General features: G+C 36.8%; 1 protein-coding gene and 5 non-coding genes across 6 annotated transcripts in view; 4 read left to right on the top strand and 2 right to left on the bottom strand.

The window, feature by feature from the left end:
- Positions 1-26,037, top strand: part of LOC133538166 (contactin-associated protein-like 5) — a 309,867-nt gene that overhangs the window by 147,225 nt on the left and 136,605 nt on the right. The window contains exons 8-10 of the mRNA XM_061879527.1: positions 7,953-8,226; positions 8,302-8,448; positions 8,522-8,681. Coding sequence (XP_061735511.1) covers positions 7,953-8,226; positions 8,302-8,448; positions 8,522-8,681 — 581 coding nt within the window. The remainder of the gene's footprint in view (positions 1-7,952; positions 8,227-8,301; positions 8,449-8,521; positions 8,682-26,037) is intronic.
- On the bottom strand, positions 14,526-14,598 carry trnav-aac (transfer RNA valine (anticodon AAC)). The gene has a single exon. It is a non-coding gene; the product is annotated as a tRNA-Val (tRNA).
- trnav-uac (transfer RNA valine (anticodon UAC)) lies at positions 21,216-21,288 on the top strand. Its single transcript has one exon. It is a non-coding gene; the product is annotated as a tRNA-Val (tRNA).
- On the bottom strand, positions 22,228-22,300 carry trnav-aac (transfer RNA valine (anticodon AAC)). Its single transcript has one exon. It is a non-coding gene; the product is annotated as a tRNA-Val (tRNA).
- Positions 23,727-23,799, top strand: trnav-uac (transfer RNA valine (anticodon UAC)). The gene has a single exon. It is a non-coding gene; the product is annotated as a tRNA-Val (tRNA).
- trnav-uac (transfer RNA valine (anticodon UAC)) lies at positions 24,028-24,100 on the top strand. The gene has a single exon. It is a non-coding gene; the product is annotated as a tRNA-Val (tRNA).

Genomic DNA, 26,037 nt, shown 5'->3' with positions numbered 1-26,037 from the left:
TATGAAACTTATTATAACCACGAAACGCTCAAACAGGAGGAAGAAACAATGGCCATGAAAAATTTTACACGTTCTCTAATCTAATAAAGGTAAACAAAAAATGTCACTCAAAAATTGGAGGAAAGAAAGAATTGTAAGGAAAACTGCTAACTCACCACTTCCACTGTAAAACTAAATGACACAAAATCACTCTGCTGAGGAGGAGAAAAAGAAAACTCAAAATAGCAACGAAGGAACTCAGGATCAAGGTATACAAGACGAGGCAAGGCATGGACGGGACACTAGAGACGCACGAATACTCGAGACAATCTGGCACAGAACAAGGGGAGGCGTGGGCTTAAAAGAGGGTAATGGGGAAGAGGTGGAAACAATCAGGGGTCAGGGATGACGTAAGACTGATGACACAAAAGGAATGGCAGGTGATCTGAAACGAGAGGAGTTACTTATCAAAGTAAAACATGCAATTCACAAGACAGAAGAAACCAAGACAAGACATCCCTCACCGCGGTGTGACAGTGCTATGGTGTGTGTGTGTATAAGGACCACAAAATGGCACCCATTAGCAGACATATTATCTGGGGTTTTGTTTCACAATATTGTGCAAAACCAAATTTTCTTACCTTCTGGTACTTGATGATGTGTATTTGGGATCTGCATAAGTCCTGAAAATGTAGTCCGTGAGGATTCTGTAGTCAGGTGGTTCTCAAATGGGGGTACGCGTACCCCTAGGGGTACTTGAAGGTATGCCAAGGGGTATGTGAGATTTAAAAAAAATATCCTAAAAATAGCAACAATTCAAAAATCCTTTATAGACATATTTATTGAATAATACTTCAACAAATTATGAATGTAAGTTCATAAACTGTGAAAAGAAATGCAACAATGCAATATTCAGTGTTGACGGATAGATTTTTTTGTGGACATGTTCCATAAATATTGATGTTAAAGATTTATTTTTTTGTGAAAAAATTTTCTAATTAAGTTCAGATGGATCTCTATTACAATCCCTGAAGAGGGCACTTTAAGTTGATGATTACTACTATGTGTAAAAATATTTTTTTTAATAATTGAATCACTTGTTTATTTTTCAACAAGTTTTTTGTCATTTTTATATAGTTTTTTCCAAATAGTTCAAGAAAGACCACTACAAATGAGCAATATTTTGCACTGTTATACAATTTAATAAATCAGAAACTGATGACATAGTGCTGTATTTTACTTCTTTATCTCTTTTTTTCAACCAAAAATGCTTTGCTCTGAATAGGGGGTACTTCAATTAAAAAAATGTTCACAGGGGGTACATCACTGAGAAAAGGTTGAGAACCACTGCTGTAGTCGATAAGCTTCTTCTTTTTCACTATCTTGTTATGTGACGTTCATCCTCTGCTGTTTCCATTTCTAATATAAAGTAGCGTAAAGTTCTAACTTATATCTGTCAGTAGACTCGCTATGGTAGCGCTAAAACATACCAATGTAGTGAGTTTACATTATTCACCCACGGAACTTTAGTTAGTAGAGAGTTCCGGTCGGATGGTTTTTCACGGGACATATTTCCAGCGTTGTTGCAGTAGTGAGCCACGGAGGACAAGAAGCTGCTTTGTTAGTCATTGAAGTAAAGTCTGAATGTCATTAAAACAGTTAGCGCCATCTTTTGATACCTCTTCCACTCCTGTCCTTGCACGCTACAGCGCTACAACAACAATGATGGAGAGAAGACACTGTCTAAGCCAGGGGTCACCAATGCGGTGCCCGCGGGCACCAGGTAGCCCATAAGGACCAGATGAGTAGCCCGCTGGCCTGTTCTAAAAATAGCTCAAATAGCAGCACTGTATCAAAAACCGACCAAGGGTTGCCTCTATTTTTTACATTTTATTTATTTACTAGCAAGCTGGTCTCACTTTGCTGGACATTTTTAATTCTAAGAAAGACAAAACTCAAATACAATTTGAAAATGTAAGAAAATATTGTAAAGACTTGGTCTTCACTTGTTTAAATAAATTCATTTGTTTTTTTACTTTGCTTCTTATAACTTTCAGAAAGACAATTTTAGAGAAAAAATACAACTTTAAAAATTATTTTAGGATTTTTAAACACATATACCTTTTTACCTTTTAAATTCCTTCCTCTTCTTTCCTGACAATTTAAATCAAAGTTTAAGTAAAATAATTATTTTTATTGTTTAAAAAGAAATTTATAAATTTTAATTTAATTCTTCATTTTAGCTTCTGTTTTTTTCGACGAAGAATATTTGTGAAATATTTCTTCAAACTTATTATGATTAAAATTCCCAAAAAATATTCTGGCAAATCTAGAAAATCTGTAGAATCTTATTTAAATCTTATTTCAAAGTATTTTGAATTTCTTTTAAAATTTTTGTTCTGGAAAATATAAAAGAAATAATGATTTGTCTTTGTTAGAAATATAGCTTGGTCCAATTTGTTATATATTCTAACAAAGTGCAGATTGGATTTTAACCTATTTAAAACATGTTATCAAAATTATAAAATTAATCTTAATCAGGAAAAATTACTAATGATGTTCTATAAATTATTTTTAAAAATGTTTTCAAAAAGATTCGAATTAGCTAGTTTTTCTCTTCTTTTTTCGGGTGAATTTTGAATTTTAAAGAGTCGAAATTGAAGCAAAACTATGTTTCTAAATTAAATTTTCATTTTTTTCCTGTTTTCTCCTCTTTTAAACCGTTCAATTAAGTGTTTTTTTCATCATTTATTCTCTACAAAAAACCTTCCGTAAAAGGAAAAAAAATGTACGATGGAATGACAGACAGTAATACCCATTTTTTTATATATATAGATTTATCTATTAAAGGTAAATTGAGCAAATTGGCTATTTCTGGCAATTTATTTAAGTGTGTATCAAACTGGTAGCCCTTCGCATTAATCAGTACCCAAGAAGTAGCTCTTGGTTTCAAAAAGGTTGGTGACCCCTGGTCTAAGCTATAAGACCACCCACTAAACGGCACATCCTGAAGCAACTGTCAGAAAGCGTCTTGAAGATAATCTGTAAAACCTAATCTAGGCAACATTTTGACCAAGGAACCACCATTACATGTTATGTAGACCATAATGAACGGTTTTCCATTTAGAAAAAAATATAATAGTATGACCCCTTTAATAGGCCCTATAATCCGGTGTTCATTTTGGATGACAATAGACCTGACTGGACCCACTAATCGACAGTGCGCCTTATAATCCATACATACATAACATGTAGATACGTAACATGTAGATACATAACATGTATATGTATAATATGTAGATGCATAACATGTAGATACGTAACATGTAGATACATAACATGTAGATACGTAACATGTAGATACCTAAAATGTACATACATAACATGTAGATACGTAACATGTAGATACCTAAAATGTACATACATAACATGTAGATACTTAACATGTAAATACAAAACATGTAGATAGATAACATGTAGATACATAACATGTAGATACATAACATGTAGATACATAACATGTACATACGTAACATGTAGATACGTAACACATAGATACGCAAACGCGCACACAGCTCTTTGGCTTGATTTCAAATATTAGCACAGTTAAAACTGCCCAATTAGCAGTCAACTAATGCAAGTGAAATGACAACATTTTGTAACAAATTCCTACAATCTGTGTGTTGTCTTTAATAAATATGCTTTACCTGCTAGATGGCTTATCTGTGTACATTTATCCATAATTTTTGTTTTTAGTACTTAATCACTAATTAATAATTGTATTTTTCTGAAAGCACAGACCAGGAGTGGTAACCATAAATCATGAATAATTCAATAGAATGTAAATAAAGCTGTTTATTATATTCCAACCTAATCCTTGATTATGGCAAACAATATGTAGTATGGAAAACTGCAAATTGTTCTTTTATTGCAACAAGAAAAGCCCAATGTGTTTAATGTCTTTTAATTTATGTTTTAACCTTGTAAAATTGTTCTTTAAATGTGACTGTTTAATGTAGTGTAAGATTTTTTGTTGAAATAAAACCAATATTGACATTTTTCATAGATCCCTTTATTTGGAAAAGTATCTATACATTATAAATGTACTAAATTATTGGTTTCGGAACATTTGTACCTGACACTTCAAACGTGACGAATTTGGGGCACGTGCTAATTTTCGATTTAATGCTGATTCTTGTAACTATTGCTATTATATATATATATATATATATATATATATATATATATATACTGTATTTATGTACAATATGGTTACATATTATATTAATATAATGGATATATAATAGATATAGTTGGATATTAACAGTATGAGACATTTTGACTTGCCTTGTTTACTTCTGTAATCAATCAGAAATTTCAAGCAGTTAAAATGCGGCAAACATGGATAAGTGAGGAGAGAGTGCATATCTCCCACCATGCATTGGGTGTAATTTTAAAGGATGTGTCGTGATTGGACGTTTTTTTTGATAATACCCACAATGTTCAGTGAGCAGGTTGTGTTATGTGTGAGCATGCGTGTTGACTTTTTGTCTTGGTTTATTTGCACCATGATTGGGGAAGGTTGTTTGGATTGGCGCATATATAAAATTATACATTTCAACGTGCAATTCATGGGCATTAACTTAAATTACTTAAGTTGTCCGCAACTTGCTCCAAATATACTGTCAGATATTTAAAATTTAGTTAGAGGCACCACGTGGTCTAGATTCCTTATTCAAGTCGTGATGCCGGTGGGCCGTAGTTTGGACACCCTTGCCAAATACCGTACATATTTACAGACTTCTTTGGCGTACAACTAGATGGAGCCCAGCACCACAGTTTGAGAATCACTGCCCTGAACAGTCTGTAGAGCTCAGACCTTTACCCAGGCCAAGGTTTTAGCTAGCTCGGTTACTTCCGGGTTGATTGACGATGTTTTGATTGTGCTATCAAATGGTTAAAAAGCTTGTCATACATACACCTAATTTGGATGGCTCCTTCTTCGGCCTCTCTCCAAAGTTTTGTGGAAAAGTTTTTTGTCGTTTTCGCGTCATCCTTGCATATGCGCCTTTGTCCAAAACAACAAATCTGCTCGTGCAAGTCAAAGCTAAGCTAATTAGAGTGTTTGTTCCTGTGTAAACAATATTTGTGTCTCTTTTGGAGATGCCCTTCTCCTTACCCTGACACTATTTGCGCAATATTTTCACCCCACCTTGAAGGGTATTGATTTTTGTCTCCAATTAGCACCTCCTGGGAGTGACGGGGGTGTTGGAGGCGGGAGGCAGGTCTGTGCAGGCCGTCTTTCACACACACCATGTCAGCAAGTAGCAGGGTGGCAGCTTACCATGAATTGATTAACGTGGACCCCGACTTAAACAAGTTGAAAAACCCTTTCGGGTGTTACCATTTAGTGGTCAATTGTACGGAATATGTACTGTACTGTGCAATCTACTAATAAAAGTATCAATCAATCAATCAATCAAACAGCTTGCAGGGTAACATTCGCACGCTAAAGCTAGCTAGACATTAAACATCAAACGTTAAAACACGCGGGACTTGCAACATTTGGCTGCTTTTCTTGCGTGAGACAAATTAATGGAGCCGGTGACACGCAAATGTTATAACTAATAGTAATAAGTAATAGTCAGCATAATAGTAGGTTTACTGTAAGCGTAATAGTAACATGTAATAGTCAGTGTGATAATAATATATAATAGTAAGATGGCATAGTCAGTGTAATAGTACGTATCATTGTAATAGTCATATGTAGTAGTCAGTATAATAATATGTATAATTGTAATAATAATATATAATAGTAATAAGTAATAGTCAGTGTGGTAGTAGGTATACTGTAAGTGTAAGTGCGATAGTAATATGTAATAATCAGTGTATTAGTATAGTATTAGTTGTACAGTATGTATTATTTGGGAGAGGTAGTGATACGTTCAATGTGTGTAGGTGATTTCCACACACTGAGGTTGCTGACATGAGAGGAGACTTGTGTCCTAATGTAGTATATATAGTAAGTAGTAACATGTATTGCTAGTACAATATGTAATATTTGGCAGGGGTAGCGATGCGTTCAGTGCGCATAAGGGATTTTAACTCTCAAAGGTTGTTGACATGAAAGGAGAAATGTGTCCTAATGTAGTACACACACTGTAATAAGTAGTAATATGTACTAGTAGTACAGTATGTAGTATTTGGGAGGGGTAATGATGCGTTCAGTGTGCGTAGGTGATTTCAACACTCAAAGGTTGTTGACATGAGATGAGACACGTGTCCTAATGTAGTATATATAGTAAGTAGTAATATGTATTAGTAGTACAGTATGTAGTATTTGGGAGGGGTAGTGATGCGTTCAGTGTGCGTATGTGGTTTCAACACTCAAAGGTTCTTGGCATGTAAGGAGACGCATGTAGTATATATAGTAAGTGTACTAGTAATATGTATTAGTAGTACAGTATGTAATAGTTGGGAGGGGTAGTGATGCGTTCAGTGTGTGTAGGTAATTTCAACACACAAAGGTTGTCTCATGAGAGGAGACATGTGTCTCTCTGTAGTATATGTAGTAAGTAGTTATATGTATTAGTAGTACAGTATGTAGTATTTGGGAGGGGTAGTGATGCGTTCAATGTGTGTAGGTGATTTCAACACACAAAGGTTGTTGTGATGAGAGGAGACATGTGTCCTAGTGTAGTACATATAGTAAGTAGTTATATGTATTAGTACTACAGTATGTAGTATTTGGGAGGGGTAGTGATGCATTCAGTGTGCGTAGGTGATCTCAACACTCAAAGGTTGTTGACATGAGAGGAGACATGTGTCTTAATGTAGTCCACTCACTGTAGTAAGTAGTAATATGTGTTAGTAGTACAGTATGTAGTATTTGGGAGGGATAGTGATGCGTTCAGTGTGTGTAGGTGATTTCAACACTCAACGGTTGTCGTTATGAGAGGAGACACGTGTCCTAGTGTAGTACATATATTAAGTAGGTATATGTATTAGTACTACAGTTTGTAGTATTTGGGAGGGGTAGTGATGCGTTCAATGTGCGTAGGTGATTTCAACACACAAAGGTTGTTGTCATGAGAGGAGACACGTGTCCTAGTGTAGTACATATATTAAGTAGTTATATGTATTAGTACTACAGTTTGTAGTATTTGGGAGGGGTAATGATGCATTCAGTGTACGTAGGTGATTTCAACACTCAAAGGTTGTTGTCATGAGAGGAGACATGTGTCCTAGTGTAGTACACTCACTGTAGTAAGTAGTAATATGTATTAGTTGTACAGAATGTAGTATTTGGCAGGGGTAGTGATGCGTTCAGTGTGCGTAGGTGATTTCAACACTCAAAGGTTTTTGGCATGTAAGGAGACGCATGTAGTATATATAGTAAGTGTACTAGTAATATGTATTAGTAGTACAGTATGTAATAGTGGGGAAGGGGTAGTGATACGTTCAGTGTGTGTAGGTGATTTCAACACACAAAGGTTGTGTCATGAGAGGAGACACGTGTCCTAGTGTAGTACATATAGTAAGTAGTTATATGTATTAGTAGTACAGTATGTAGTATTTGGGGGGGGGGGGGGTAATGATGCATTTAGTGTGCAAAGGTGCTTTCAACACACAAAGGTTGTTGTCATGAGAAGAGACACGTGTACTAGTGTAGTATATGTAGTAAGTAGTAATATGTAATAGTAGTACAGTATGTAGTAATTTGGAGGGGTAGTGATGCATTCAATGTGTGTAGGTGATTTCAACACACAAATGTTGTGTCATGAGAGGAGACACGTGTCCTACTGTAGTATAAATAGTAAGTAGTCATATGTATTAGTACTAGTCTGTAGTATTTGGAAGGGGTAATGATGCATTCAGTGTGCGTAGGTGATTTCAACACTCAAAGATTGTTGTCATGAGAGGAGACACGTGTCTAAAGAAAGGCGTCAATTGGAGCCTGTGTCACGTTTTAGGGCAACGTGACCTTCTCGTGCTCGCAGTCCCAGCTGGTGGCGTGCACCTTCCTGAGCGCCAACAGCAGCTTCCTGACACTCCCGTCAGCGGTGGCGGTGGCGGGGGCAGCGACCTCCTCGGGCTTCTCCGCCCGCTTCCAGTTCCGCACGTGGAACCCCGAGGGACTGCTACTGTCGGTGCCGCTCGGCCCCCGGAGGCTGCAGCTCCACATCCGGAAGCGCCGCCTACACCTGACCCTGCACGCCTCCGGGCGCAAGTCGGAGGTCTCTCCAGGTGAGCCCGGGTTTTACCCGAGGACCCCCACCCGCCCCCCGGCAGGAAGTCAATCTTTCCCTCGTCTCGCTGCAGATTACACGGTGAATGATGGATTGTGGCACTCCGTCAGTCTGGAGGCCAGGAGGTTCCTCATCAGTCTGACGCTGGACAGCGAGCCGTCTTCGCAGATCGAATTGTCGGCGTTGCCTCTGGAGTCCGAAGGCACTTTTCACTTCGGAGGTATGTGGAGTTTTTTCTGCCTCCCCCGCTTTAAAAAGCACTCTCGAAAACCCCTGAAACTCATTTGTTCCAGGGTGTCCCACGACCGACTGCCAGTCCTCGTCTCCGTCCTTCCAAGGATGCATGCGGCTCATCTCTGTTGACGGACAGCCCGTCAACCTCAGCCGCGTGCAGCAAGGGATGCTGGGAAACTTTAACCATCTTCACTTCGACACCTGCACCATAACAGACAGGTAGGAACTCTCTTTTGCTTGATTTTTTTTTAAGGGAATAACGTGATTTTATCAGCATTGTGCTTATTGATCGACATCTGAGCAAATGTGTGCCGGTAGAAACAGACAACATTTCATAGACTTTCGTCACATACCACAAGTTCTATGACTAAGGCATGCAGCTGAGAAATTGGCTTGAAAAGTTAGCATGCTTACAATTTATATGACTCTGAGGCGTACCGCTGAGAAATTGGCTCGAAAAAGTTAGCGTATTTGCGGTTAGCAAGTCATGTGACTCTGAGGTGTACAGCTGAGAAATTTGCTCGAAAACTTACCATGCTATGTTAGCATGCTAACAGGTATTATGTGTCATATACCAAGTTATATGAATGAGGCGTGCATCTGAATAATTGGCTTGAAATGTTACTATGCAAACAGTTAGCAGTGTCACATACCAAGTTATTTGACTTAGGCATGCTGCTGAGGAATTGGCTTGAAAAGTTAGCATGCTAACGGGTAGCATGCGTCACCTAACAATTTATATGACTCTGAGGCGTACAGCTGAGAAATTGACTCAAAAAAGTTAGCATATTTGCAGTTAGCAAGTCATGTGACTCTGAGGTGTCAAGCTGAGAAATTTGCTCTAAAAGTTAGCATGCTATGTTAGCATGCTAACAGTTATTATGTGTCATATACCAAGTTATATGACTGAGGCATGCAGCTGAAAAATTGGCTTGAAATGTTAGTATGCAAACAGTTAGCATGTGTCACATACCAAGTTATTTGACTAAGGCATGCAGCTGAGAAATTGGCTTGAAAAGTTAGCATGCTTACGGGTAGCATGCGTCACCTAACAATTTATATGACTCTGAGGCGTACAGCTGAGGAATTGGTTCGAAAAGTTAGCATGCTATGTTAGAATGCTAAAGGTTAGCATGTGTCATATACCAAGTTATATGACTGAGGCGTGCAGCTGAAAAATTGGCTTGAAATTTTAGTATGCAAACAGTTAGCATGTGTCACATACCAAGTTATATGACTGAGGCATGAAGCTGAGAAATTGGCTTGAAAAGTTACCATGCCAACGGGTAGCATACGTCACCTAACAATTTATATGACTCTGAGGCGTACAGCTGAGAAATCGGCTCGAAAAAGTTAGCATATTTGCGGTTAGCAAGTCATGTGACTCTGAGGTGTACAGCTGAGAAATTGGCTTAAAAAGTTAGCTTGCTTACAATAGCATGCTAACAGCTAGCATATGTCACATACCAAGTCATATGACTCGAGGCTTACAGCTGAGAAATTTGCTCGAAAAGATAGCATGCTATGTTAGCATGCCAACAGTTAGCATGTGTCATATACCAAGTTATATGACCGAGGTGTGCAGCTGAAAAATTGGCTCAAATTATTAGTATGCTAACAGTTAGCATGTGTCACATACCAAGTAATATTACTGAGGCATGAAGCTGAGAAATTGGCTTGAAAAGTTTGCTTGCTAATGGGTGGCATGTGTCATATACCAAGTTATGACTTTGAGGCGTACAGCTTAGAAATTGGTTCGAAAAGTTAGCATGCTATGTTAGCATGCTAACAGTTAGCATTTGTCACATACCAAGTCATATGATTCGAGGTTTACAACTGAGAAATTGGCACGAAAAGTTAACATGTTAACGTTAGCTGAGAAATTGGCTTGAAAAGTTAGCTTGCTAATGGGTAACAAGTGTCATAAACCAAGTTATGACTCTGAGGCGTACAGCTGAGAAATTGTTTCAAAAAGTTAGCCTGCTAACAATAGCATGCTAACAGTTAGCATTTGTCACATAAGTCATATGATTTGAGGTTTACAGCTGAGAAATTGGGACTAAAAGTTAGCATGCTAACAGTTAGTATATGTCACATACCCAGTTATATGACTGAGGCGTGCAGCTGAAAAATTGGCTTGAAAAGTTAGCATGCTAAAGGTTAGAATGCGTCACATAACAAGTTATATGCCTCTGAAGCGTAGAGCTGAGAAATTGGCCCGAAAAAATAGCATGCTAACCTGTTAGCGGTGTAGCATGTGTAAAACAACACATTTAACATAATTAAAAAATGACTTTTTACAAATGTTTGTATATCTCCCTAACATCTCAAGACTGGGTTTCAAACTCCAGTAAATATGCACTCATGGCATTTGGAACAATGTTCGGGGGATTAAAATTAAAGCATAGAAGATATGTGATGACATGATCTTCATGTTTCTGTCAAAAGTGAAAGAAGAAATGCATTTAGGCATTTCAAGACTTCCATCCATCATTTGCAAACACGTAAATGAATTGGTGGGCCACGTTAAAATGATGTAGAGGGCCACATTAAAATTACGTGGAGGGCTACATTTAAATTGTGTGTAGGGCCACATGTTTGGCCACGTTAAATGGTGTGGAGGGGCCAGTTTAAAATGATGTATAGGGCCAATTTAAAATTAAATGGTGGGTTACATTAAAATGCTGTGGCGGGCCATATTAAATGATATGGTGGGTCACTTTAAAACGAGGTGGGGGGTCACATTAAAATAACAAGGAGGGCCACATTAAAAAAGCAATGGTGGTCCACATTAAAGTGATGTGGAGGGCCACCTTGAAATGACGTGTAGGGCCACATAAAATGGCATTGAGAAATAATTGAAAAATATGTGGAGGGACACTTTAAAATGGCGTGTAGGACCACGTTAAAATTATGCTGTGGTCCACATTAAAATGACTTTGAGGGCCACTTTAAAATGATGTGAAAGGTTGTCCTTAAATAACATGGAGGGCTACATTTAAATGACGTAGAGGGATACATTAAAATGATGTGGTGGGTAACATTAAAATGACGTGGCGGACCATGTTAAATGACATGGTGGGAGACTTTAAAACGATGTGGAGGGCCACTTTAAAATGCAGTGGTGGGCCACCTTAAAGTGATGTAGAGGGCCACCATGAAATGACGTGTAGGGCCACTCGGTGCTTATGGCGCCACTTGTTGCTTGGACAATGTGGCAGCCCCTGTCAGACGACCCAAAATGGCAGGGCTGGCGAAAGTGAGTCGGGGCGGGATACTTCCCGATGGCGGTAAGTTGACAGGAACATCCAATTAGGCGGCGACAAAAAGCGGGTGACAGTCCTCCCCGGCAGAGGTCTACGCTAACGAGCTGCTCCCCCACAGCCCGGCGTGCAGCCCGCCATCCCTCATTAGCTCGCTCAGCTGCAGGGCTGCCGTTGAACAGGTGCGCCAGGACCGGCGCCTGGCAAAAGTCCGGATGCGGCCTGAATGAGACAAACGTCAGTTGAATCCCCAGGGAATACCGCGCCGTTCTGTCTTCCCTCGCTTTGGACGCCGAATGGCGCGCTGCAGGCCACCTTGTCGCCATGGCGAAGAAGCTAAATGTGCACACGGTCCCTGTTTTAACGAGCGCGTTAGCAAACATTTAGCGGCGCATATAGGTGGGAGTGTGTATCCTCGCCGCCATAAATGTGCACCTTTTAACGACTGAAAAGTGAGGAAATAATCAAATTTAATCACGGAGAGCGGCGAGCAGACACTTTATGGCTTTTAAGGCCATTGTGTTGTTTATGGGCCGTTGTGTGAGGGCTAAAAGTAGCACTTAGCATTAACAACTAATGCGAAGCTTGTTTGTGGCGTGCAGAGTGGAGTGCGGGAATTGCACACATCAAGGCTGTGGTGACCTTTTGTGGCTCGAGGTGACGTTAAAAACATCAAAAATACCCGCCAATCGGATGTAGCGCAGTTCCATCACCGATAATGACGCTAATGCGTCTTCCAGGTAACATTAATCAAGCCTGGATGCTAATGCAACGCTAATATCTCAGCTACGGCTACCTGTATTATTAATCATGCCACGTGAACTCATGAAAAACTGTATGGCTCCACTGGGAATTGAACCCATGGACCTTTTGCATTTAAAACAGCAAACTAGCTTGATATGTATAGAAGTAAAAACCGGCTTATAAGACAGGTATTTAATTTTTTTTAAACTGAAAAGTTCAACCTACAGTAGGGCAAAAAAGTATTTAGTCAGCCACCGATTGTGCAAGTTCTCCCACTTAAAATGATGACAGAGGTCTGTAATTTTCATCATAGGTACACTTCATCTGTGAGAGACAGAATGTGAAAAAAAAATCCAGGAATTCATATTGTAGGCATTTTAAAGAGATTATTTGTAAATTATGGTGGAAAATAAGTATTTGGTCAACGATTCAAAGCACTCACTGATGGAAGGAGGTTTTGGCTCAAAATCTCACGATACATTCATTCTTTCCTTAACACGGATCAATCGTCCCTTCCCCTTAGCTGAAAAACAGCCCCAAAGCATGATGTTTCCACCCCCATGCTTCACAGTAGTTATGGTGTTCTTGGGATGCAACTCAGTATTCTTCTTCCTCCAAACACGACGAGTTGATTTTATACCAAAGAGTTCTATTTTGGTTTCATCCGACCACATGACATTCTCCCAATCCGCTGCTGTATCAATCATGTATCCATTTTGGTATAAACTCAACTCGTCGAGTTTGGAGGAAGAAGAATACTGAGTTGCATCCCAAGAACACCATGCCTACTGTGAACCGTGGGGGTGGAAACATCATGCTTTGGGGCTGTTTTTCTGCTAAGGGGACAGGACGATTGATCCGTGATAAGGAAATCGTGAGATGTTGAGCCAAAACCTCTTTCTATCAGTGAGAGCTTTGAATGGTTGACCAAATACTTATTTTCCACCATAATTTACAAATAAATTCTTTAAAATTCCTACAATGTGAATTCCTGGATTTTTTTTTCACATTCAGTCTCTCACAGTTGAAGTGTACCTATGATGAAAATTACAGACCTCTGTCATCATTTAAGTGGGAGAACTTGCACAATCGGTGGCTGACTAAATACTTTTTTGCCCCACTGTATATATAGAATATCCATCCATCCATCCATTTTCTACCGCTTATTCCCTTTCGGGGTCGCGGGGGGCGCTGGCGCCTATCTCAGCTACAATCGGGCGGAAGGCGGGGTACACCCTGGACAAGTCGCCACCTCATCGCAGGGCCAACACAGATAGACAGACAACATTCACACTCACATTCACACACTAGGGCCAATTTAGTGTTGCCAATCAACCTATCCCCAGGTGCATGTCTTTGGAAGTGGGAGGAAGCCGGAGTACCCGGAGGGAACCCACGCATTCACGGGGAGAACATGCAAACTCCACACAGAAAGATTCCGAGCCTGGATTTGAACCCAGGACTGCAGGAACTTCGTATTGTGAGGCAGACGCACTAACCCCTCTGCCACCGTGAAGCCTTATGAATTCTATTGTCATTGCACTTAAAAGGGACAAGAAAATGAATTTTTAGTACAAGAGCAGACGTACAATATACAGTTGCAGGGGGAGGCAGAACAGGAACAAACTGATGGGTTCCTAAAAGGGTGGTGCCCTGTAAAGAGGGAGGAAGGAACAAAAAAAAAAAAAAAACAATAAGCAACACTAAACAATGATTACAAAAAAATAATACAAACCAAGAGTACATATGATGGAATTAACATATCTACAACATACTGCATCTACATTAACCTCCCTAAATATTTTTTTATGCAATTTTTTTTTGTTTTTTTACAGAAAAATGCCAACAAATTCAATATAAAGATGCCAAAACATGTATTAAAAAAAAAATCATATAACTTATTCACTTAAATATCATTAAAATTCTGCCAAGTTTGTATTTGTAAACACCATTTTTAAAATTATGATTATATTATTGTTCGTGCAACTTTTGGGGCACAAGCCTCCCCTTGTGTTTAAAAACTAGTAACACCTCTGTTTGTAATTTGTGGTAGACATGGTTCCACTGGGAATTGAACCCAGTACCTTCTGCGTGTTAAGCAGACGTGATCACTACTACACTATGGAACCTATGTGTGTCACGAAGGTTTGCTGTGTTTTCGCTTTCTCAGAGTTCCTATTAAATTTGGTGTAATAAGCTTGCGCAATAAGCTTGTAACTCAAGTTGGTACTGTGAAGGAAGGCTTGCAATGATTGTTCACCTAAATATGAATATAACAGACAAATGAGTTTTTTTTAAAGTTATTTTGTGCATTAGTGAGTTTAAAATTGGAACTAAGTAAATACTGTACTAGTAGTTTTGTAATGGTATATTTTGCAGAATAAGTGTTAGCAAAATCTATATTTCAAGCAATGCCATTGTTTTGATTTTAATTGACATAGATCCACCTGGAATTGAACCCAGGACCCTCTGCGTGTGAAGCAGATGTGATAACTACTACACTATGGAACCTATAAACAACTGCAAATGGTGTAATGTGCATGCCAGGCCACTAGTTGGTGATCTGAAGAAAAACCCAGGTCTTACGGAATAGTTTGTCGATCATGTACACTTTGGGTTGTGTTTGTGAAAAATACTGTTTTACATTGTAAATATTTCACCGTGATTTTATTCATGTAACAATATCAAAGTGACAAAAACACTGTCATATAAATGTCAGTCCACCAGCTGGTCTTTGACACATGTAATTGAGGACCCTTGTATTACACTATGGACCCCCAGAATGCACTGCAGTGTAGTTAGAACCATGTTCAAACGAGGAATATTTAACGATCCAAAACGACTGAAAGTGGTGTAATATGCATGCCAGGCCACTAGTTGGCAGTGTGAAGAAAGACGTTTGTGTATTACTGAGTTGAAAATTAAAACTAAGTAAATACTGCACAAGGATTGTGGTAATGATACATTTTGTAGGATAAGTGTTTGTATAGTCTATACCCTCAGCAATGCTTGTGATAAATATGCTTCTTCTGGGACTCGAACCCAGGACCTTCTGCGTGTCAAGCAGACTTAATAACTACTACACTATGGAACCTATATATATATATATATATATGTTATATATCACGTGACATATAATGTGACAACATGTCAACATACCTGCCTATAGTTAGAAACAAGTTCAAACGAGTAACGTTTAACTACTTTAAGTTTGCAAAACATCTAAAAGTGGTGTAATGTGTAATATTGTTACTTAAGTCTGACACAACCAAAACAGTAAAATGTGTTACTTAAAATTGTTTCATCAACAGCGACAAAGACTCTTGACAAGACTTAAGAGATATTTTGGGAACTCAAACGAGTCAGTCAATCGTTGTCTGAACTTGAGTCTTAACTCCGTGCAGGTATGTTGACATGTTGTCGCATTACATATGAATTATCTATAGGTTTCATAGTGTAGTAGCCATCACGTCCGCTTTACACGCAGAAGGTCCTGGGTTCGATTTCCAGTGGAACCATGGCTGTTGCAAGCTAGACGATTTACTTTTTTAAGAAGAGGTTTTGCAGTGAATGCTAAAAGGGGAACTTTGATGAGGTTATGACGTCTGTGTTTAGTGAAGTCTTCCATGCTAGGTTTGTTTTTATCAATTTGCAACAAACTATTTTTAATAATGTGGTGTCAGGGTGTACCCCGCCTTCCGTTGATATTTACCTCAGAAGGCTGCAAATAGAAAAGAGACATTAAATGTTTTATTTAAATTGTATTTATTTGACCATTTTTTTTTCCGTTTGTTTTTTGGATGTGGATTTTGCACTATTAAGTTGTATCGTTATTGCTTGTTCCATATTCATTGTTTAAGCAAATCAGTGTAGCAAACTGAGCAATAATTAACCATTTATTCATGCACTTTCTCTTGCTACTTCAAGGCTTGAATGTTTGATTCATTCATTATTGTTATTTTATTTTCAAATTCATTATTAGCCTGTGGACAAAGTTTATTTTTATATTTACCTCAGAAGGTTGCAAATAGAAAAGAGGCACTCAATTTTTATTTAAATTTTATTTGATATGCTATTGATATTTTTATTATTATTATTATTATTATTTGAAACTCGATATTACATGTCACTATAAAGTTATATAAGCCTTGCTTGTTCAATATTCAATGCAAAACTTGTTTGGGTCCCTATTAAAAGGTTCATTTGTTCAACCCTTGGCCCGCGGCTTTGTTCAGTTTAAAATTTCAGCCCACTCTGTACTTGAGTTTGACATCCCTGACGTAGAGTAAATACGATTCACAATCATGATTATATAATTATTAGTGCAACTTTCGGAGGATAAGCAACCACCTGTGTATAACAACTAGTAAAACCCCTGTTTCTAACTTTGTGATAGACATGGCTCCACTGGGAATAGAACTCAGGACCTTCTGCATGTTAATATGAACCCATGTGCGTCATGAAGGGTTTACTGCATTTCCTTTTACACAGCTGTCCCAAAAGCGACTCAATTTTGTGTAATAAGCTGGCAGGATAAGCTTGGTTGGCAAATGCTTGTTCACCTAAATATTTTTCAAAAGTACTTTTGTGTATTATTACAATTGGAACTAAGTAAATACTGCTGTAGCGATGTAGTAATGGTATAATTTGCGAAATAATTGTAATATTGCAAAATGTTTATCTTTTTCAATGCCATTGTTTTGCTTGTGATAGACATGGTTGCACTGGGAATCGCCCTATTGTAGTGAGAAAAACAACTGCTGAGATGCAAATGAGAAATCCCACTGTCAATTGGTGAAGTGTAATTATCCCTCGTTAGCATTGAGGTATTGTGTGGCAGAACAATTACTGTGAATCGACTACTACCAGTCCAAAATAATCGGAATTTTGCGAACACTTATCCTGCAAAATATACCATTACCACTTCGCTAATGCAGTATTTACTTACTTCCAATTTTAAACTCACGAATACACGAAAGTACTTTTGAAAGATATTTAGGTGAACAAGCATTTATAAATCTTCCTCACCATCACCAACTAGTGGCCTGGAATGCATATTACACAATTTTAGTTGTTTTTGGAACTCAAAGAACTTAAACATTCCTAACTATATGTTGACACGTTGTCACATTATATATAAAATATAAACATATCCATATGTTTCATAATGTAGTAGTTATGACGTCTGCTTTACACGCAGAAGGTCCTGGATTCGATTCCCAGTGGAACCGTATTCTTTACTCTTTTACAACCAATACAGTATAATTTTTACTTAAAATTGTTGTATTAACATCGACAAAATCACTCGACAAGCCTTAAGAGAAAAAAAAGTTGACATGCATGCTTGTCATTCCTTTACATCGCCAACTAGTGGCCTGGCATGCATATTACACTACTTTTGGTTATTTTGAGACTCCTACATACACAATTAATCCACTCTGCACAAATTAAAACACAGTAAACTTTCCTGACACACATGGGTTCCATAGTGTAATAGTTATCATGTCTGCTTCACAAGCAGAAGGTCCCAGGTTAGATTCCAAGTGGAATCATGACTATGCAATATAAAGTGGCCAAAATATGATTTAAAAAAGTCCTACAACCTGTAAATATTCATTAAAACATGATAATAAATCTGTCGAGTTTTCATTTACTACAGAGTGTAAAGTAGAGATTATTTTATGTATGTCATCATATTAATAATAAAATATAATTTTGATTTTATTATTATTATTGCAACTCTTGGGGGATAAGAAACCCCCTGTGTTAAAAAAAATAGTAACACCTCTGTTTCTAACTTTGTGATAGACATGGTTCCACCTTTTGCGTGTAAAGCAGACGTGATAACTACTACACCAGGGGTCACCAACCTTTTTGAAACCAAGAGCTACTTCTTGGGTACTGATTAATGCGAAGGGCTACCAGTTTGATTCACACTTAAATAAATAAATCTATATATTTATATAAAAAATGGGTATTTCTGTCTGTCATTCCGTCGCACATTTTTTTTTCCTTTTACGGAAGGTTTTTTGTAGAGAATCAATCATAAAAAATAGAAAAAAACACTTTATTGAACGGTTTAAAAGAGGAGAAAACACGAAAAAAAAAAATTGAAACATAGTTTATCTTCAATTTCGACTCTTTAAAAATCAAAATTCAACCGAAAAAAATTAAAGGAAAGACTAGCTAATTAGAATGTTTTTGAAAAAAAAAAAAAGAATTTATGGAACATCATTAGTAATTTTTTCTGATTAAGATTAATTTTAAAATGTTGATGGCATGTTTTGATTAGGTTAAAATCCACTTTGTAATAAGATTTAAATTTGATTCTACAGATTTTATAGATTTGCCAGAATATATTTTTGGAATTTTAATCACAAGTTTGAATAAATATTTCACAAATATTCTTCGTCGAAAAAACAGAAGCTAAAATGAAGAATTAAATTAAAATTAATTTATTATTCTTTACAATAAAAAAATTAATTTATTTGAACATTGATTTAAATTGTCAGGAAATAAGAGGAAGGAATTTAAAATGGTATATGTGTTTAAAAATCCTAAAATCATTTTTAAGGTTGTATTTTTTTCTCTGAAATTGTCTTTCTGAAAGTTATAAGAAGCAAAGTAAAAAAAATAAATGAATTTATTTAAACAAGTGAAGAACAAGTCTTTAAAATATTTTCTTGTATATTCAAATTCTATTTGAGTTTTGTCTCTCTTATAATCAAAAATGTCGAGCATAGCGAGACCAGCTTGCTAGTAGATAAATAAAATTTAAAAAATAGAGGCAGCTCACTGGTAAGTGCTGCTATTTGAGCTATTTTTAGAACAGGCCAGCGGGCTACTCATCTGGTTCTTACGGGCTACCTCGTGCCCGCGGGCACCGCGTTGGTGACCCCTGTACTACAATATGGAACCCATGTGAATACAGAGGGTTTCCTTTGTTTTTTTTCACGCAGAGTTCCCAAAATTGACTAAAATTGGTGTACACTGTGTACATAGTGATGTAAGTTATAAGACAAACTGTGACTTAAAGTATAACTACTACACTATGGAACATATGGATGTGTCATATATAATAAGACAAGATGTAAACATATGTGCATATAAATAAAACAACGTCCAATGCACTAATAATATTATAGCCATAATGTATTATTATGTTTTAGTATGATTTATATTTATCGACAGGATTCAGATCATTTCTACTTTACACTCTGTAATAAATAAAAACTCTACAGATTTATAATCTATTTATAATGCATTTTTTTATTTGTTGGCACCTTTTTTTTTTTAAATTAAAAAAATTTATATTTAGGGCAATACATCTAAATTTGTTTGAGATATGTTCATCATCCTCCTAATCAAGGTTTTTACATATGTCTTAAAAAATGGCATACAATTACAACCAAGAACGTTTGACTACTTTAAGTTCCCAAAACAACTGAAAATGGTGTAATATATGGTGTGATAATGGTATATTTTGTAGGATACAGTATGTGTTAGCAAAATCTTTATATTCAGCAATATCATTGTTTTGTTTGTAGTAGACATGGTTCCACTGGGAATCAAATCCAGAACCTTCTGCGTGTAAAGTAGATATTATAACTACTACACTATAGAACCCATATGCTGCAAGAAGGTAAACTGTGTTTTCGTTTGTAAAACAACTGAAAATGGTCCAATGTGCATGCCAGGCCACTAGTTGGCGATGTAAAGAAAGGTTACAGGGATGCACAGTGGTGTCATAGCTGAGATTTCTCCGGGGGTTGTTTTCTGTAATCTAAATACGGAAATTAAAAAAATATATATTGATAGACAAAATATTTCATTAAAACAATTCTAGTGCAGTATTTACTTGGGTACAATTTTAAACCCACAAATACACAAAAGTGTTTTTGAAAATAATTTAGGTGAACAAGCAGTGCAAAGTCTTTCTTCACACTGCCAATTAGTGTCCTTGCATGCACATTACACTATTTTCACTTTTTTTTTTAGAAACACTGAGCAAAAAAAAACACAGTTGTAGTTTTTGCTACATCTGGCTTTCATAGTGTAGTAGTTATCACGTCTGCTTAATACACAAAAGGTCCTGGGTTTGATTTCCAGTGGAACCATGTCTTCCTTAACCAAAACCAAATACTTATACCATTATTACACCACCAGTGCAGTATTTACTGATTTTGAACTCACAAAAAACAAAAGTGTTTTTGAAAAATAGGTGTATATTATATTTATATTTCGGTGAACAAGCATTTGCAAATCTTCCTTCACATTACCAAATAGTGGTCTGGCATGAATATTACACCATTTTCAGTTGTTTTGCGAACGCAAAGAACTTAAATATTCCTAATTTGAAATTGGTTCTAACTATATGCATGTATGTTGACATGTTGGCACATTAAATAGGCCAAATCTGTAGGTTCCATAGTGTAGTAGTTATCATGTCTGCTGTACACGCTGAAGGTCCTGGGTTCGATTCCTAGTGGAACCATGTACTTTTTTGTACTTTATTCTTACACAACCAAAAGAGTAGAATTTCTACTTAAAATTATTGTATCAACAAAGACGCTTGGCAAGTCTTCAGAAAAAAAGCAGATGTTATGCATGGCTGTCATTCCTTCACATCGCCAACTAGTCGCCTGGCATGTATATTACACCATTTTTGGTTATTTTGATACTCTTACATACACAATTTATTCACTCTGCACGAATGCTAACACGGTAGACGTCAACAACACACATGGGTTCCATAGTGTAGTAGTTATCACGTCTGCTTTACACGCAGAAGGTCCTGGGTTCAATTCCCAGTGGTACCCTGACTATCTGTATATCAAGTGGCCAGCTGGTAAACTGACATGCATATGACAGTGCTTTTTGTCACTTTTGGTATCGGTACATGAATAAAAACACAGTGAAATATTTACAATGTAAAACAGTATTTTCAACAAACACAAACTAAAGTGTACATGACACAAATCTTTAAGTCACACAAACACCGACAAACTATTCTGTAAGACCTAGACGGAAAGTTTAGTTTTTCTTCACATCACCAACTAGTGGCCTGGCATGTATATTACACCTTTTTCAGTTGTTTTGGGAACTCAAAGTAGTTAAACAAGGGTGATGGGTCAAATACAGAGAATAATTTTGCCACACCGAGTGTGTGTGTGACAGCTATTGGCACTTTAACTTTAACATGCCTGGTTTGAACTTGGTTCTAATTCTTAGCAGTTTTTTTAAACATTTGTAAAAACCTTAATTATTATATATTTTTTTACAGATGGGATTAACATATACTTGTCCAGGGTGTACCCCGCCTCCCGCCCGATTGTAGCTGAGATAGGCGCCAGCGCCCCCCGCGACTCCAATAGGGAATAAGCGGTAGAAAATGGATGGATGGATGGATTAACATATCTACAACATATCTACATTAATGTCCCTAAATATTTTTTTAAGAAAGTTTTTGTTATTGTTTTTTAACAAAAAAGTGCCAACAAATTCCATATAAAGTGGCCAAATTACGATTTTAAATAATTATATAACCTGTCATTATTCACTTAAATGTAATTAGAAATCTATCAAGTTTTCATTTACTACAGAGTGTAAAGCAGAGATGATGTGATTCATGTAGAGTAATATGAATCATATTAAAACACAATTATTATTTTATCATTATTAGTGCAACTTTTGGGCGATAAGCAACCCCCGTGTTTAAAAACTAGTAACGCCTCTGTTTCTATTTTTTGTGACGCACATGGTTCCACTGGAAATCGAACCCAGGACCTTCTGTGTGTTAAGCAGATGTGATAACTACTACACTATGGAACCTATTCGTATAAGGATGTTTTACTGTGGGGTTTTTTTCACAGAGTTTTGTAAAACAACTGTGGTCTAATGTGAATGCCAGGCCACTAGTTGATGAAGAAAGGCTGCAGGCATGCACAGTCATAGTTCAATTTTTTATGAATTTGTATATGTAAGTTATAAAAAATGTTAATAAACAAAATATATCAATAAAACATTGCTCGTGCAGTATTTACTTGGGTCCAATTTTAAACTCATGAATACACAAACGTGCTTTTGAAAAATATTTAGGTGAACAAGCAGATGCAATTCTTTCTTCACACTGCCAACTAGTGGCCTGGCATGTATATTACACTATTTTCAGTTTTTTTTGTTTTTAGAAACAGTGCTCAAACAAAAACACGGTTGTAGTCTTTGCTACAAGTGGGTTCCACAGTGTAGTAGTTATCACCAACGTTCCTTCTAAGGTACACGTCTCTGTAATTGCACACTGCTTACACGTCCTCTGCGCACGGCAAATCTAGGCCGCTCACAAAATCGAATAAAAAGATAAGAGCATAACAGTGTGCACGTCTGCCGTCGCTCACATGTGCGCCACTGAATGCTCAAGGAGATTTTCCGTTTTCTCACACACATGAAAAATTGGAGGGAAAATTGGTTATCACGTCTACTTAACACGCAGAAGGTCCTGGGTTTGATTCCCAGTGGAACCATGTCTACAGTAACCAAACACTTGTTGCACAAATTATACCATTATCACACCGCAAGTACAGTATTACTTCCAATTGTAAACTCACCAAACACAGTAGTGTTTTAAAAAAATATTTTATTATATTTAAATGAACAAGCATTTGCAAATCTTACATCACATCACCAACTAGTGGCCTGGCATACACATTTTACCATTTTCAGTTGTTTTGAGAACGCAAAGCCTGGGATTGAACCCAAGACTACTTAGGACCTTTGTATTGTGAGGCAAAAGCACTAACCCCTCTTCCACCGTGAAACCCCGCAAAGAACTTAAACATTCCTAATTTGATTTTGGTTCTAACTATATGCAGGGTTGTTGACATGTCACATTAATTGGGTTACATCTATAGGTTCCATAGTGTAGTAGTTATTATGTCTGCTTTACACACAGAAGGTCCTGGGTTCAATTTCCAGTGGAACCATGTACGTTTTACTACTTTATTCTTACACTACCAAAACAGTAGAATTTTTACTTAAAATTATTGTATCAACAAAGACTCTTGGCAAGCCCTAAGAAAAAAAACAGTTGTCATGCATGGCTGTCATTCCTTCACATCGCCAACTAGTGGCCTGGCATACACATTTACCATTTTCCGTTGTTTTGCGAACGCAAAGAACTTAAACATTCCTAATTTGATCTTGGTTCTAACGATATGCAGGTATGTTGACATGTTGTCACATTAATTATGGCAAATATATAGGTTCCATAATGTAGTAGTTATCATGTCTGCTTTACACGCAGAAGGTTCTGGATTCGATTCCCAGTGGAACCATGTACTTTTTAGTACTACAATTTTTACTTAACATTATTGTATCAACAAAGACTCTTGGCACGCCTTAAGATAAAAAGCAGTTGTCATGCGTAGCTGTCATTCCTTCACATCGCCAACTAGTGACTTGGCATGTAAATTACACCATTTTTGGTTATTTTGAGACTTCTACATACACAATTTATCCACTCTGCACAAGCGCAAACACTGTAGACTTTCATGACACACATGGGTTCCATAGTGTAGTAGTTATCACGTCTGCTTTACACGCAGAAGGTCCTGGGTTCAATTCCCAGTGGTACCATGACTATATATATGTATATATATATATATATATGAATATATACATGGTATCGATAGTGACCAGCTGTTGGACTGACGTTTATATGACAGTGTGTTTTGTCACTTTCGGTATCGGTGAATGAATAAAAACACAGTGAAATATTTACAAAGTAAAACAGTATTTTCAACAAACACAACCCAAAGTGTACATGATACAAATCTTTGAGTCACACAAACACCGACAAACTATTCTGTAAGACCTGGACGGAAAGTTTAGTTTTTCTTCACATCACCAACTAGTGGCCTGGCATGTATATTACACCATTTTCAGTTGTTTTGGGAACTCAAAATAGTTAAACAACGGTGATGGGTTGAATGCAGAGAATAATTTGTGCCACACCAAGTGTGTGTGTGACAGCTATTGGCACTTTGACTTTAACATTCCTGGTTTAAATTTGGTTGTAATTCTTAGCAATTTTTTAAAACATACGTAAAAACCTTTATTACTTTTTATTGTTTTACAGATGGGATTAACATATCTACAACATATCTAAATTAACCTCCCTAAATATTTTTTTAAAGTAGGTTTTTTTGTTTTTGTTTTTTAACAAAAAAGGGCCAACAAATTAAATGTAAAGGGGCCAAATTACGATTTTAAATAATCATACGACCTGTCGTTATTTACTTAAATATAATTAGAAATCTATCAAGTTTTCATTTACTACAGAGTGTAAAATAGAGATGATCTGATTCATGTAAAGTAATACAAATCATAATAAAACACAATTATTAATATATCATTATTATTGCAACTTTTGGGGGGAAATGGCAGGCTATATGATTATTTAAAATCATACACACTCCAGAATTTGTTGGCAACTCTTTGTAAAAATAAAAAATAAATGAAAAAAGAAAATATTTAGGGGAATTCATCTAAATATGTTCTAGATATGTTTGTCACATCTTTAAAACGAAAACACGTAATTAAGGTTTTTACATATGTCTTAAAAATTGGCATGAAATTATAACCAGGTTTCTGTGAAATTAAATATGTATGATGTTGTAAAAAATGTTGATAAACAAAATATATCAATAAAACATTGCTTGTGCAATAGTTACTTGGGTCCAAATGTAAACTCACAAATACACAAAAGTGCTTTTGAAATATATTTAGTTGCAAGTCTTTCTTCACACTGCCAACTAGTGGCCTGGCATGCACATGACACTATTTTCGTTTGTTTTTGTAGAAACACTGCGCAAACGAAAACACGGTTGTAGTTTTAGGTACAAGTGGGTTCCATAGTGTAGTAGTTATCATGTCTGCTGAACATGCAGAAGGTCCTGTGCTAATTCCCTGTGGAACCATGTCTATCAAAACCAAACAGTTGTTGCACAAATTATACCATTATCACACCACTAGTGCAGTATTAACTTACTTCCAACTTAAAACTCACAAAACACAAAAGTGTTTTTGAAAAATAGGTGCATTTTTTTTTTAATATTTTGGCGAACAAGCATTTGCAAGTCTTCCTTTACATCACCAACTAGTGGCCTGATATGCACATTACACAATTGTCAGTTGTTTTGGCAACGCAAAGAAGTTAAACATTCCTAATTTGAACTTGGTTCTAACTATATGCAGGTATGTTGACATGTTGGCACATTATATATGACATATCTATAGCTTCCATAGTGTAGTAGTTATCATGTCTGCTTAAAACGCAGCAGTACCTTTTACTGCTTTATTCTTACACAACCAAAACAGTAGAATTTTTACTTAAAATTATTGTATCAACAAAGACTCTTGGCAAGCTTTAAGAGAAAAAGCAGATGGCATGCACGGCTGTCATTCCTTCACATCTCCAACTAGTGGCCTGGCATGTAAATTACACCATTGTTGGTTATTTTGAGACTTCTACGTACACAATTTATCCACTCTGCACAAACGCAAGCATGGTA

This window comes from Nerophis ophidion, linkage group LG19 (genome assembly GCF_033978795.1).
Source record: "Nerophis ophidion isolate RoL-2023_Sa linkage group LG19, RoL_Noph_v1.0, whole genome shotgun sequence".
Taxonomy (NCBI): domain Eukaryota; kingdom Metazoa; phylum Chordata; class Actinopteri; order Syngnathiformes; family Syngnathidae; genus Nerophis; species Nerophis ophidion.
This window is presented reverse-complemented; position numbering and strand designations above follow the sequence as displayed.